Source organism: Microchirus variegatus (genome assembly GCF_963457635.1).
Source record: "Microchirus variegatus genome assembly, chromosome: 1".
NCBI classification, from domain to species: Eukaryota; Metazoa; Chordata; class Actinopteri; order Pleuronectiformes; family Soleidae; genus Microchirus; species Microchirus variegatus.
Window position 1 is genome coordinate 34,344,673 of NC_139802.1, and position 15,087 is coordinate 34,359,759.

At 39.8% G+C, this 15,087-nt stretch overlaps 2 protein-coding genes across 2 annotated transcripts; one reads left to right on the top strand and one right to left on the bottom strand.

The window, feature by feature from the left end:
* Nucleotides 1-744: 744 nt before the first annotated feature.
* dnajc21 (DnaJ heat shock protein family (Hsp40) member C21) lies at nucleotides 745-6,564 on the top strand. The gene is made up of 12 exons (XM_083888375.1): nucleotides 745-1,030; nucleotides 1,334-1,427; nucleotides 1,527-1,650; nucleotides 1,872-2,000; nucleotides 2,119-2,423; nucleotides 2,525-2,691; nucleotides 3,483-3,576; nucleotides 4,207-4,392; nucleotides 4,477-4,525; nucleotides 4,609-4,754; nucleotides 5,741-5,816; nucleotides 6,239-6,564. Exons 1-12 carry the CDS (start codon nucleotides 934-936, stop codon nucleotides 6,389-6,391), a joined length of 1,620 nt encoding a protein of 539 aa, XP_083744501.1. The 5' UTR covers nucleotides 745-933; the 3' UTR covers nucleotides 6,392-6,564.
* Nucleotides 6,565-7,962: 1,398 nt separating this feature from the next.
* agxt2 (alanine--glyoxylate aminotransferase 2) lies at nucleotides 7,963-14,390 on the bottom strand. Its single transcript, XM_083889264.1, has 14 exons — nucleotides 14,259-14,390; nucleotides 12,227-12,315; nucleotides 11,951-12,141; nucleotides 11,735-11,858; nucleotides 11,552-11,646; nucleotides 11,312-11,405; nucleotides 11,000-11,093; nucleotides 10,439-10,539; nucleotides 10,174-10,266; nucleotides 8,997-9,129; nucleotides 8,693-8,781; nucleotides 8,412-8,561; nucleotides 8,233-8,331; nucleotides 7,963-8,102 (listed from the first exon to the last, which is right to left on the bottom strand). Exons 1-14 carry the CDS (start codon nucleotides 14,353-14,355, stop codon nucleotides 8,001-8,003), a joined length of 1,551 nt encoding a protein of 516 aa, XP_083745390.1. The 5' UTR covers nucleotides 14,356-14,390; the 3' UTR covers nucleotides 7,963-8,000.
* Nucleotides 14,391-15,087: the final 697 nt, after the last annotated feature.

The window sequence follows — 15,087 nt, forward strand, 5'->3', positions numbered from 1 at the left end:
ATTTAATAAACAATTTAGAACTATTAACCAAGCTAATGGCTACTGATATGGTCAGACTGGTAGGGGGCAGTAATTTGTAATTATAGTTTGATGAATTTAAATGAAATGGGTAATCTCAAAACTTATCAAACGTTTGGAAGAAAACAAAGTTTAAGTTGGCAGAATTTATCAAGTTTCTGTTTCTGAGAATAAAAGGTTTAGAACGTGCATAAACATACATTATTATAGATAGTCAACTGGATTCATCGTCTACCTCATTTTTCTAATTTTACTAAAACTAACATCAATATTCTTGTATTTATAGTCGATTAATAATGGTATGTCATTGTTTCTATACAATTTTCACAATTATAATTTGCTCTCCTAATCAACCTCCAGAATCAAATTTATTGATAAATTATATTCCTGGAAATCGTATAGAAACAATATCATAGTATTTGTATACATTTATATAGTCTTTGACCGTACTTAAACAATTTTAGAGCTATTAAACAAATAAAAAACTAAATAGTGACGATATGGTTGTAAGAACGGTAGAGGGCAGTAATTCAAAATTCTAGTTTAAAATCAGCCTAAATGATGAACAGAAGAACGGCAATATTCTCGCGAGAGTGAGCGGCACCAGTGAGCGTCAACGTTCGTAGTTTATAGTGCGAATAAGCCGTAGAGAAAATAACATCGTGTAGAGAAGCTGTTTAATCTGTACAAAGAAAGTCGTACATGTTTGAACATGTAATAGATAAACATTGCAATATTGTCACTATCACCCGAAAAGTGTGGATGGTTTTAGAGACGAAGAGGAGATGCTGCCGGCTCGCTAGCATGCTGTAGTTGAGTTAATGCTAAAGCTAGCTTCACCGGCGAAAACGTGAGCAACATTACATTTTCGAGCATTTTTTTAAGGCAGGTTTTTATTTATAACTTTTAAAAAAAATGAAGTGTCACTACGAAGTGCTGGGCGTGAAACGAGACGCCGGAGACGACGATTTAAAGAAGTCTTATCGTAAATTGGCATTGAAATGGCATCCAGGTAAGTTGTAGTAGATACTGACATGTCTGTTAGCTGCTGTAATGAATACATGTTAATGCTACACGTTAATGTCTTCCTGAATTTTAATTTTGTGTTTTTTTCGTGCGTATATGAGATTAAAGTGATAATTATTGGACATTTGAAGTTCTTATTATGATCTGTAATGAGAACAAATGTACACAATATCTTGAATAATTAAATGATGATGATTGAATTGTGACTGTTTATTGATTTATCAGTTTCAGTGTTTTGTCAAGAATGACTTATCTGCTCCATTAACAGCTGTGATTTTGGTTTTTCCAGATAAAAACTTGGACAATGCAGACGAAGCGGCTGAGCATTTCAAGCTGATTCAGGCAGCTTATGAAGTCCTGAGTGATCCACAGGAGAGGGCTTGGTTTGTACTCATTTCCTTCAGCACTACTTTGGGGGAAAAGAAAATCTCTAAGTCTTTTATGTGCAGACTCTGGAGTGTGGTTTGTCTATGTCTCCACAGGTATGACAATCACAGGGAAGCTCTGCTTAAAGGAGGACTGAGTGGGGACTATGAAGATGACAGCATTGACCTCCTACAGTACTTTACTGTCACCTGTTATTCTGGCTATGGTGATGATGAGAAGGTTAGTGTTTGTGTTCCTCATGGGCAACTTGTTGCCCTGTATCCACCGACATTGAACATTAAAACCTAGCCAGAACTTGCTGATATTGTTCAGGATTATTCCTGTTAGCTGCTTCATCACTTGAAGCATTGTGGGGGACAGAAATATAGTTTTTTCCTGCATTACAGAGTATTTATTTTCTCCTTAATAATTGTTTTATTTCGCCTACACTGTCTTTGCAGGGTTTTTATACTGTTTACAGAAGTCTGTTCGAGTCCATTGTTAAGGAGGAAATTGAGAGTGGCAAAGTGGAAGACGAAGAAGATGATGAGTTTCCTTCTTTTGGAGAGTCTGAGAGTGACTATGACACTGTAAGATATTTGTAATACTTATTTTGAAGGGTACATTACGATACAGCAGTCATTTATTCAGCTGCAACAAGATTATAATATTGATTGTGTCCAAACGGTTTGTGTTTCCACATCACAGGTAGTGCACATGTTTTATGGCTACTGGCAGAGCTTCTGCACTCGTAAAAACTTTGCCTGGAAGGAGGAGTACGATACGAGACAGGCCTCCAACCGCTGGGAGAAAAGAGCCATGGAAAAAGAAAACAAGAAGACCAGAGAGAAGGCTCGCAAGGAGCGCAATGAACTGGTGCGGCAACTTGTCGCCTTTGTCCGCAAGCGCGACCGACGTGTGCAGAACCACAGGAAGCTGGTGGAGGAGCAGAACGCCGAGAAGATCAAGAAGATGGAGGAGCTGAGGCGGAAGCAGAAGCTGAGCCAGGCCAAGTGAGTCATGGATGGATGCTGGGATCGAATGTGTTTGTATTATATTTTCCTGTTTCTTCGTTCCACTCACAATGGTGTATTTTGTTGTATGTCCATTCAAGACTGGCAGAGGAGTATAAGGAGCAGAGCTGGGCCGCCATGTCTGAAATGGAGAAGGAGCTGCAGCAGATGGAGGCTCAGTACGGAGAGGAGTTTGGAGATGCGTCAGAAAGTGAAGAAGAAGAACAGGACATGGAGACACAAGAGAAGAACAGTGAAGGGGGAGGAGGTCAGTAAACGTGATCTTGTGATTGTCATAGCTGTATTTTTTTACAGTGCTCTTGACTGACCCACAGGCTTTTAGCCAGCAGGGCGTCCGATTGTCCTGTGGACGCCCTGCATAGAAAATAATACGAAATTAGACACTACTTTTAGGTTGGGCACCCTAAAGACGGCCCATTTTTTCCCCCCCGTCTCTTTCTATCTATTACGGTGATATTGTTCTTGCCAATAAAGATGTTATATTTAGGCATGCCTCGTAAATTTGGCAGCCAGAAGACACTTATCACTGAAACAAACCACCAAAACTATGTTGTCATGTAGCATGCAAAAACTGCGGCCAGCACGTGCCCGTCTATACCCGCTCAGAGTCTGTCCAAGATCAGTTTGGAACACCAATACAACAGTACACGGTGGAACAGCACCTATTAAATGCTGGAAAGTCTCTTTGCACAAAAGCAAACTTGGCTGCATACAGCGCAGATTACAAACTCCCCACGACATTCACTTCACACCACTCATTCACCACACTAAGATCTACTCTGATCCCCTGCACTTCATGCCGACTGTAATCGATCCTCCTCACAAATCGAAATCGCAATTAGATCTTTTCCTGAAATCGTTCGTGCCTAGTTTCACTCGTATTCCCACCTGTTGCAGCCATTTCAGTTTGCTAGCACGATGTTCTACCCTGACTGTAATAAACTGCACAGAAAAGTCTTATGTATCGCAAAGTACATAAAATCAAAGTAAACACACTCTCTGTGCTAAATAACCTTTTGCTTTAATATTCATCCACAGATGCAGACCAGCCTGATGGAGACGACTTGACAATCGATTATTATGACGACCTGTACTGTCCAGCCTGTGATAAATTATTCAAATCTGATAAAGCGTGAGTATGATATCAGCGCACAGGCCGATGTGTCGACTTTATTCAATAACATTATTTTGATTATTGATGTTTATAAGTTGCTAATGGAATATTAAATTCTTATCGCTGTTGTGCCTGAAATTGGAATACTCCACTCATCTTAATCTGGTTATAAATTATTCCAAGTACAACCTGATTCAAAATTGAAGATGCAAAAAGACTCTATTAATGTTGGAATAACAAAAGGTTGATCGATAAGCTACGGTCTTTCACCATTTTTATATGGGGACCACATCTTAAAGATTGGTCTCTACTGACTGAAATGATTGGTAGATGGCGGTAGGTGGCGCCACATGCCAATACATGATTTCAAAACATAGACATGATTTGCAGTCTGCAAAAGATTTTTTTTAATGCCAATATTTTGGCTGTAGTGTTGTTATTGGTGAGTTCAGTATGTTATATGAACATTATTCCTGAGTCTCTGTGACATATTAGGAGGATTTTACGGCAGTTGCTTTAGATTTATTACACAATGCACCTTTAACTTTGTGACACTACACAATTAAATAATTATAATAATGACAGTAATGACTGCATTTATTTGTGAGTACAGTTTTATCCACTTCAATCTGTTTTTCTCCTCTACAGAATGAAAAATCATGAAAAGTCAAAAAAGCATCGGGAGATGGTGGCGTTACTACGGGAACAGCTGGAAGAGGAGGAGGATTCGCTTGGTTTGAACTGTGACAAGGAAGAAGGAAAAGGGGAAAATGCGCAGGAAGAAGGGGAGGAGGAAGAGGAAGAAGAGGAAGAGGAAGAAAAGCCAAGACAAAAGTATGTAGCTAAATCTACCTTTTCACCCTAGTATTTGGTCATTTATCTTTTTTAACTGTAATTTTTTTCATTCCTACGACACAGGCTGTCCAAAAAACAGAAGAGAAAGAAGAAACGGAAGGAAGTAGCACACGTGAGTGAGATATCTTCTCGTGAAAGAGTCCACTCGGTGTCGGTGAAGAGACGCTTGCTTAAAAACCTTCTCTGTTCTCACAGCAGAGCGCTCCAAAGGAAGAGGGGGAGGAGGAGGAGAAACCAACACTCAGCAACTGTGAGGAAGATGCTCCTGACACGCCTGCAGAAGCTGCAGAAGCTGCAGAAGCAGAGAAGCAGGACGAGCTCCCTCCCACGGACTTCAAGAGGTCAGTTTCTTCAGCCGGTCACACATAAAGCACTTAGGTTTGAGTCATTTCAGACGCATAGGACCATGTCAACATGAAAAAGAAATAAAATAGATCTGTTTTAATGTTTCCAGAGACAGGAGGAGAGTTCCTTGTGTCGCTTTTTTTGATAAGCTTCTCACTGAAGAATCCTGGTATTTTACTAATTACTAGAGCATTTAAAAGTATATTATTAATTTGCAATTTTCAAACCCTAAAACATTGGAATGACCAATATGCATTTATGTTTATGTTATGTTGGAAGTCTTCCGGTTACTCTCACTAACTATAAAAAAAACATCAGTTTTTAAATCTTTTATTAAAGGTGTTTTATATGTTTCTGATCAGAAAATACATATTATTTTTCTTGACCTTAAAGTTCAATCTCAGATCCATGGAAGCTCTTTTGGAAAAACAGAAATACATCGGTGCTACAAACAAGCACAACAAAGAGAAATGAGGGATGTGACACTGTTGAGAACTGGATTAAATTAGAATAACAAAACTAGCACAAACCAATGCAATAGCTTCAGGTTGCTGCCTTATATTATGGTCATTCTCCTACTAGAATACTTTTTAATCTTCTTGCTGAGTGTAATTACCTCCAGAATGTTTGTGTAATTGTCCACAAACTCAACTTGACCTGATTCCAGTCCTGCTGCTTATAAACACCTCTACCACCAGGTATAAAAAAACAAATTACTGGGGATAATGTACCAGCTTTAGTATTGTGTACAGAGGACCACAGATCTGGTTTATTGTACAATTAATTTACTCACATCATCAGGAACCTTGCATATGGATGAGTTGATCGGCCCTCTCATGTATTTCTCTTCATTTTGTATTTGTAGAAAACGATCAAAAAACAGTCACTGTGAAAATGTCTATTGTGTATATATACACTGCAGTGCATCTTATGTCAATGATGTGATGTGAATAAACTAAACTAAAACCGGTTGCCTCCGCAGCTCTGGGAAGACGAAGGGAAAGAAGGGAGGAGGAAAAGACAAACCAAAGCAGTCAAACACAGGAGAGGAGCCGCAGGTTTGTACAGTGATTTATATATCATTGTTTTTATTGGAACAAATTGTCTTTAGTATACGGCTGATACATAAACTGAATTAAATAACTGCATATTTTAGCCTAAAAGACATACTCATTCATACCATCATGTGTCACACACACACATCCAGAATTGCTGTGTTTCCATGATGGTACAGTGTGGTTTGGTACAAAACGGTGTTTATGGTGACATTGAATATAAGGAATATAACATTCAGTTTATGAATATTGTTAGAGAAAGAGAGCCGTACTATAGCACATGAACATTTTGACTGTAGTTCAGCGATTGGTGTTCTCATTAGCGCATGACCTGCTCTGCCTCCTGAGCCTCAGCCTCCTCAGCTTCTTGTCAGCACAACAACAGAATAATAATAAGCATAATTTCCCCGATGTCGTCTTCCCAGAATGAAGTAAACCTGCGCTGTGTGACCTGTAACTACGAGTTCCCCACAAGGAACAAGCTGTTTGACCACCTGAAGGCCAGCGGCCATGCCAGCGCTGTCTCTGCAAGCAGCTCTGTGAGCAAGAGCAAAAAGGACAAGAAGAAAAACAGATAACACAACTTTTGATTTTGGAGCTGATGAACCTGGAAGAGTTTGCTCACATAGGAACACTGGAAAAACACATTGCTTGAAAGATGAAGATGAACTAAAGCAACTGAAAGTCGACTTCAATGGATCGAGTCTTCCTCGAACCTCATCTATGAATAACTGGACTGTTTAAAACAACACATTCATCAACAATATCAGCTGCTTCTCTATTTGAGAAATGATCTTTCTCTACCATGAACAGCTCTGTAGTGGTATGACTGCATTATATATATAAATAAATGTGATAATGCACGTTGGTATTTATACAACTTTGGATTTTTATTGATATTTCAGGTAGTCGTTATTTTTAGAACACTTGTCATACAAATAAAACCACCCACTCTCATTATGTAAATGGACTTATAATATAAAGGGAATACTAAACGATAAAAAGACAAACTAAAAACTGCTTTCAAAAGCATCAACACTGATCTGTCTGATGCTGTTCTATACATACGTGTATATATATACATACACACACACATATATATATATGTATATGTATATGTTTATATATATATATACATATATATATATATATACACACACACATATATATATATACGTATATGTATATACGTGTATATATATATATATATATATACATATATACACGTATAATATACGTTTAACAATGTTTAATATACGTATCCATACATAAATTAAACATTGTTAAATTGTTGAAAAATGAGTAATACATCTATAAAATCAGCTTGGTGTATTCAGTAATTAAAATATCTAAATGGACCACTGCATAGGTAAATAATACATATATATATGTTCTACAGAATTAGTTTTAGTTGCTAATGAAATCTAGAATTGGCTCTTAATTAATTCATTGTACTTAAAAGACAGGTTCATTAGTGCTTTATGATGAAGTCTAAATATGCATGTGTTTATATATACTGTATATATTTCACACTTGTTCAGTTTCAAGACCAAAGAAGCATTTAGCTTTTAACTGCAGCAAAACGACAACGTTTCATCTGCTCCATGCTGCCAGTTATCGTGGAACTGTTTTCGAGTAGACATTGGAGATTCACTGTTGCCCTTTGGGTTAATGGTTAAATGTGTCACTGCTGAACTTTGGTCCTGGGAGGCACAGCTCTGCACACAGTCCTGCATGTGAGAAGAAAGAGCTCACTCTCAAAGTCAAAAGTAGTACCTGAAGAAAAGGAAAACCTGGACTACATAGCCCAACAATCTGAAATAAACTGAATTTCAGTAAACAACACATTGTGGTTTAAATGTTTTAGTGATTCCAATATATTTGGTCTTATTAGAATTAATCATCTTGGAGCCGTGAGTGTTTGCACAAAATGTCGTGTGATTGATCAAAGACAAGTTGGCCCAGCTTAAATGCCACACAGACAAAACCTAGAGAGGACACGTAAAGGTCAAAGTGTGTTGTCATATTCTCGTTTATATCACAAATATTTTTACATCCAAGTCAAAAGGACTTCTTCAGTTGTTAGAAACGCTGTGAAGATTGTGAATTCACAAGTTTTGTATTGTACTAAGACTGCAAAGGTAATGACGGAGGTAGTCGTCCACAGAGAGTGAGTGATGATGACTCTCATCTTCTTTCCATGTAGCTGTGGATGCACTTGTTAAATACCGCCAGGAAGAAATCGGCATCTTCCATTGTGATGCACATTGGGGGCTTGATGCGGAACGTCTGAAAGGATGAAACACATCAAATAGAAGCCAGGGTTATGGAATACCAACATACAAACTGACCTTTTCAAACCCCAGAGGTGTCAGTGAAGGCGCCATGAAAAGCAGCATTTTGACGTGTGTTTGAATACCTGTCCGTAGACCCCTCCTTTCCCGATCACGGCTCCCATGTCCTTAAGGTCCTCGAAGATCTCGTTCATTGCCTCAGGAGGGAGTGGGTCCCTGCTGGCCTGTGGAGGAAACGCTCAATGAGGCAGGATTGGGAGTCAGATTAAAAACAGCATGTTTTTAAGAAGACTACGCTCAGTACCTTGTCTTTCACCATTTCAACGCCGATTAGCAGCCCTTTCCCACGGACATCGCCGATTATCTCGTACGTCTCTCTGAGTTTTGCCAACTCTGTCATCAGATGGGTGCCCACATCGAGGCTGTTCTGCTGCATGCCTTCCTCTTTGATAGTCTGTTCATATTCAGGGTGCATCAGATGTTTTCAAATGTAGTTGCATTAGTGATAAAACAGGAAGCGTGATCAGTCAGAGCTCTCCTGTGCTGATATACAGGGCTGCGGGTGAAGAGAGGACAAATTCTTACGTCAAGTACTGATGACGCAACGGCACACGCTACGGGGTTTCCACCAAACGTGTTGAAGTGAAGGCCCTTGCCAAACGACGCTGCAATTTCTGGAAAGCAAATGATGTGTATATTCAGACCATCATAACCCCTGCCTCTATACACCATCTTTATGTACATATTACATTAAAAACCAGACGTTTGCAGCTAGAATAGTCGTTTACCACATTAACAATGTATAGAGAGTATTTCTTAACTCTTAACTCTTGTGTTCGTACCAGAAAATGTTTTAAAAAAAAGGTTACAAAATCATTTGATCACACACCTGGTGTTGTAACCACAGCTCCCATCGGGAAGCCATTGCCAATGCCTTTGGCCATTGTAACAATATCAGGAATGACATCGTGCCCTTGGAAACCCCAGAAGTGGCTTCCTGTTCGCCCAAATCCCGTCTGCACCTGTTAATGAGCACAAAGTAGATGAAAGTGTTTTATATACATTATTTTAACAGGTGTAAAGTAGAAAGTATTGATATGCAGTGATGGGAAATATACATGGAAAATGCTATATCACAGAATGAGCTTTTTATATTTATATATCAGGAGCTGTCCAGAGGCCACCATGTTGGACCACCATGCTTGCAAGGGAAGGGTGAGATCTATTCAATTCAGTTTTATTTGTTTAGTGCCAACTCACAACAAACATTAAATCATTATCTTTACAATATTATAATGAAAGAGAAACCCATACATTCTGCAACATGCAAGTTCACCATTAAAATTTAATGGTGAATTTGCATGTTGCTAAATCCTACACACTGTGCCTTTAATGAAGCTTCACAACAAAGATTTGTTTACATCTAAAAGTTATGCAGTTAAACTACCTTTTTAACAACTGAAAGGTTATTTGCTCCAATAAACAGCAAATGATTGCACGACAGAGGATAGTAGTTAAAGAAAAAACATTTTTATGGAACTGCCCTATTTGCAAACTTGATGGATGCACAATGTGTTTTCCCATATTTAAAACTAACACAACTTTTAAAGGTGCAATATGTAATAAATCTAAAGCAACTAATGTCTAATATGTCACAGAGACTCAGGAATAATATTTATATAACAAACTGAACTCACCAACAACAAAATATTCACATTAAAAAAAATATTTTGCGGACTGCAAATCATGTTTATGTTTTGAAATCATGTTTTGGCATGTGGCGCCACCTACCGCCGTCTACAAATCATTGCAGTCAGAAGAGTCTCAGCTAGCGAGCAATCACAGGTTGCCAGTTACGTCTTAGCTACCATGGCGGAGAGTAGTAACCGTTTTTGGCCACATTCTCACATATGGCGCCTTTAAGGGATGAGGACAATTTCTATGGCGTTTAATCCACATGTAAGTTGTCCCTTCATTCATGCATACACGCGTGAAAATTAATCTTACACGTCGTCATTATGTCCAGACACTTAACTCTTGAACAGAATAAAATATCAGTGTCAAACCTCATCGGCAATGCAGACCCCTCCTCTCTCTCTCACGAGTTTATAAGCCTCCCTGAGGTAGTTTTTCGGGTACTGCACGGCTCCTCCTACTCCCTGTGTAATCCAAACACATCCACGTGCCGTAGTTACTTCTTTAAATCACCAAAGGCTTGGAGAGAAGAGTTATTACAAAGGTGTATGTTTTGTAAATCATTTCTAAATAATAATACAGTAGAAAACAGTTATATTCAGTGTTTTGAAGTAACGTCACAGCAGGATTTGGCACCTGAATGGGTTCCGCAAAGAAAGCAGCAATTCGACTTGGGACACTAGTAGCAAACGTCTCTTTGAGTTGACCAATGTATTGGTCAGTTGCCATGCAGTGACCTGTGGGATAAACACAGACACAGTCATTCATACTAAGATTAAATCATTAGCATTTCCCCAAAAAATATACACCTTCATTACAATGATATAAACCTGTAGATGAGCAAAATGTAGTATATGGTTTAATCGACGCCAGGGGAGATGCTTTAATTTACCAACCTGTTTGTTGTATGACATTTTTCAGCTTAACAGTTGTGTAAATGTTGTAACATTTACAGTTACAGGGTAACTAAAATCCCTGTGAATCGCGAAAGGTTAAAGGTAAAAGAGGTAAATGATCAACAGTAGGAGACACTGTACTTTAAACTGGCAACTTGTGTCTCATCTGCGGGGTTACACTAACATGACTTCCTAAACGGGAATCCATTTTCACATGAAAAGCGTTTATGCAGCATTGCACCATTCATGAAAACAAATGGAAGAAGCCAATTCCAGTGACAACTTTGGTGTGTGTGTGTACCTTGGGCACAGCTACAGTCTCTGGTGGTCTGAACAGGAGAGTCCCTGCAGTGGCTTCCTCCCCAAATACCTCTGAATACATCGGGACACATGGTCTGTTTACAGCGAAGCATTCAGTGTCAGTCATGCAGACATGAAACGGTACAGAGAAAAGAGGAAAAACTGAATGAAAGAGGCTAAATGACTGCTAATGCACACCAGGGCTCTTTCAAGCTCAGGAATAACATGCTAGTGTTGAGCCATGCCTGAGGCATCCTGTGTACCTAATAAAGTGGTTTATTAAAATCAAAATGCTATTATATAATATACATACATTCGTGCAGCCTGAAGCAGTGGCAACAGGATATTTATACGCAGTGTTGGAAGTGAGACCCATTGCCAGTGGGCTGCCTCCGTGGTATGATCCTCTGAAAGACACACAAATATGTTGGAATTTAATCCTAGTGCACGCATAATCCTGGCTCTAATGTGTGAGACACTGGAAAAAATATACAGAAAAGTCGTCATTGCAGTCTTGTGTAACATCAAGGTACACTACACCTTAAAACATTACCTAAAAGTGATGACGTCATAGTTGCCCGTGTGAAGTCGAGCCATCAGCATAGCCAGGTCATTGGCTTCTGAGCCACTGTTGGTCAGATATATCACCTTCATTTGGAAACGCAGAGAGGAAAACATTTGAATTTCACTGATCCAGACTCTTGCAAATACTCAAACTGAAAATCCACCACCGAACCTTTAGAGGATCTGGGAGGTTGGACGCGAGTTTCTCACAATACTCGTGGAGAGGAGGATAGACGTAGATGTTGGTCGTATGCCACAGTCTGTTCAGCTGCCGCTCTGCAGCTGCTGTTACTTTCCTGTCGATGCGGAGATTACAAACAAATATGCCGTCATTTTAGTACTATCTACTATCGCTCTGTGTTTCAGTAAAGCATATCAAAGATCTCACGGGTGGCAGTGGCCCACGCTAACAGTTGCCACACCGGCAAACAAATCCAGATATCTCTTCCCATCCACATCCCACAACCACTGCATGTGGCCTTGGTGGACAAACAGCGGTTTCTTATAGGAAGTAATCTTCATGGTCATGGGGTTGCAGTTGCGTCTGCGAATCTCCATCATCCGCTCTTTGGACATTCCCTGAGCAGTCAAATGGGAAAGTGTTTGTGTTTCTGAAACTGTCACAGAGATAATGATGCTGCGAGCGACAGTTTTTTTTTTTTACCTTGTATTCCTCTGGTGTGAAATTGCATGGAGGCATCTCTGGGATTTCTGTAGTGGAGTATTTGAAGGATGATTTCTGACATGATGCACCTGGGATACAATTGAAACCGTTGCTTATTGAAGTTTAGATAGCAGGATTTAGGCTTTCTCAATAAACTAATAACAAAGGCTGGTTCTTTGATTGGCTGCAGACAGGACACTACAGAGGCTGTGGTGGAAAGGAGAATATTGAACAAACTGTTATCCGTCATGGATAATCCAGCGGAGCACCTTCTCCCAAAGGTACAGGAAATCTTTCCTGCCGCAAGCAATCACTTTAAATACTAACTCTCTTACCTCTCACTCATAGGTACTGGTTATTCTTGTATTGTTTTTTTCTTGTACTGTATAGTGGATAAATAGAATAGAATTACTTTATTGATCCTATGGGATGAATAAAGTAATTATATTCTATTTATCCACTATACTAGTATACTATACTTTAAGAGATCATGATTATTATAATTATCAATCATAATTATCTGTCAAACTATCTGGGATGTAACTGTAAGACAGAATAAATGTAACTCAATGTAAACGCACCCTCATATAAAGACTTTGAAGCACGAGTGATTTCTTCAGCCACTATAAAGCTAGCCTTCACCACCGCATCGTTTTTGGTTGTGGCTTTTGTGAACACATTCTGCTGTAATTGCAGTTTGCCTTTTAATTCTTTGACTAGCCTGGCTAACTTGGCTCCTTGTTTGGTGTCAAAATGCTGACGTAGATTGTACTCTTTGACGACCGTCATGACACAAAAGACGTACCGGTTTTTCTCCTTGAAGCACAAACATGTATTCGCCTTGCCATCTTTCATGAAACTGCCTTCCATCCGCATCAATCTTTCTCTTCTTGGACATTTTGGGATCATTTGTGGATATTTTAATCTCAATTTCATTCGTCGCAAGATGCATATACAATGTTACACTGCAATCTAGTGGCAGGATGCCGTGACTTCACGGTAACACAATCGCCATGCATTGCAGGAAATGTAGTTTATGGTCAACACACGCATTAAAGCAGCATAGACCTCGCGGGCCACATAAAATGATGTGGGGATGCCACATTTGGCCCCCGGACCTTGAGTTTGACACGTGTCTTAAAGGGAGTACTAGAACCGTTGCCTTGCAGCAAAAAGACCCGGGTTTAAGACCTGGTCTGACCGAATGCCTTTCTGCATGGAGTTTGCATGTTCTCTCTGTGTGTGCATGGGTTTTCTCCAGGTTCCCGGTTTTCCTCCCACATCCCAAAACATTTGAGGTTGATTGAATGCTCTACATTCATTGTAGGGATGAATGTGAGAGCGAATAGTTGTTTTTCTCTCGATATGTTGCCCCCGAATGGATCGGTGACCCATCCAGGTTGAACCTTGCCTTTTGCCCCATGTCAGCTGGGATTGGCTAGCGGTGGATAATAAATGAATGAATGAATTATCTTAAATCTAGCAGTTGGAGAGCTGGCAGTGAGACGTTGGGTCTATCTACTATCACGGCAGTGCAAAGCAAACCTGCCATCATGACAAATATTCAGCTAATTATGGATTATTTTGTAGAATGTGTTGCTGTAGATGACATCTATAAAGAACGACTGGGTGCAGTACCATAAAATGTCTGCAAGTGGAACCGGGTTTTGTACCAAATTGAGGACCTCGGTTAAAAAACAGAGTATAGCATGTTTACGACCTAAGGAAGTGATTTCAATGAAAACAAAGTGAGGACTGGCAAAAATGACCTCACTTTGTTGGTTAAAAACCCTCACTGGTCCTCAGTATGCGGCAAAAACAAGAACACACACACACACACACTTTTCTTCACCTTAAACTATAGTAATTTACATTATGGGGACTTGCTTTTTGTAGTCCCCATAATGTGACTGTGTAATCAGTTTTACGTCCCCACAACAATAGTAATATACATGGGCACACATTACACACGCACATAGTTACAACTTCTACGAGTTAGTTCTGAACTCGGCGGGTCTCCATGGTAACTCACCGGCTGCCAAGTGGAATTTGGCCGAACTGAGGCGACAGCAGGAGAGTCGTGGTGCAAGTGCACAACGGCCAATAACGCAGGACAACATTATAGACATGTTGTTAAAGGCAGGGTGAATCACGGGTGTCTCACTCAGCAGCAGCAGACTGACTGACTTCCACTTCAGCCTCCTTCGCTCTGCCTTCCACAGGACAGTAGCCATTGGCTGTCCTTAAGGTCAATCAATCGTATGAAAAACGTCACAGCCTAATTAGCATAATTTGCTATGTGTATGCTGTCAGAGAGAGGGTTAACGTCGTTGGTAGAGACACAAAAAGTGAGTCAAAAAAACACCCACATGTCTTTAGGACTTAATTCTGTAGATTCTTGTTTTTTTTTCCAACTCTACTCCTTTATCCGGGCATGGAACCGGGAAAAGTGAAAGTGGCAAAAGAGACACTCTGGAGGAATTTGGACGACAGGGGGGCGGGGACCACGGGAACACCCGCTGTTCATTGAGAAGTGAAAGATACGTGTTTTCATGTCAGGGTCTCCAAACGTATACAGAAACAACAGGGAAAAGACGCTAGATTTGTCGCTAATCAGTAAAAAAAAATAAAAAAAAGTCGCTAGAGTTTCTGCATACTCTCTAAATATAGCGAGAGTTGTCAACAACTCCATGACTCTCCGAACAGCTAATGATGACGCAAGCCTCTGTGACGTCACTGGACGCGTACGCACGTTGAGGCTTCAACAAGTCTCATGATTGGATCTATTTGGAAAGAAAAAGCAAATATTTAAACGCCCTCATTTATATTACCGCCCAGAATTACTATTTCTGTTCCGTTTT

Excerpts from the sequence above, each read along its gene's own strand:
- agxt2 (XM_083889264.1), bottom strand. The coding sequence starts at position 14,355 with ATGTCTATAATGTTGTCCTGCGTTATTGGCCGTTGTGCACTTGCACCA. Across the intron at positions 12,142-12,226 it reads TCACACCAGAGGAATACAAG|GGAATGTCCAAAGAGCGGAT; the intron begins GTAAAAAAAAAA and ends TTGACTGCTCAG. Across the intron at positions 10,540-10,999 it reads AGACTGTAGCTGTGCCCAAG|GTCACTGCATGGCAACTGAC; the intron begins GTACACACACAC and ends TTTATCCCACAG.
- dnajc21 (XM_083888375.1), top strand. The coding sequence starts at position 934 with ATGAAGTGTCACTACGAAGTGCTGGGCGTGAAACGAGACGCCGGAGAC. Across the intron at positions 2,692-3,482 it reads GAACAGTGAAGGGGGAGGAG|ATGCAGACCAGCCTGATGGA; the intron begins GTCAGTAAACGT and ends ATTCATCCACAG. Across the intron at positions 4,526-4,608 it reads AACGGAAGGAAGTAGCACAC|CAGAGCGCTCCAAAGGAAGA; the intron begins GTGAGTGAGATA and ends CTGTTCTCACAG.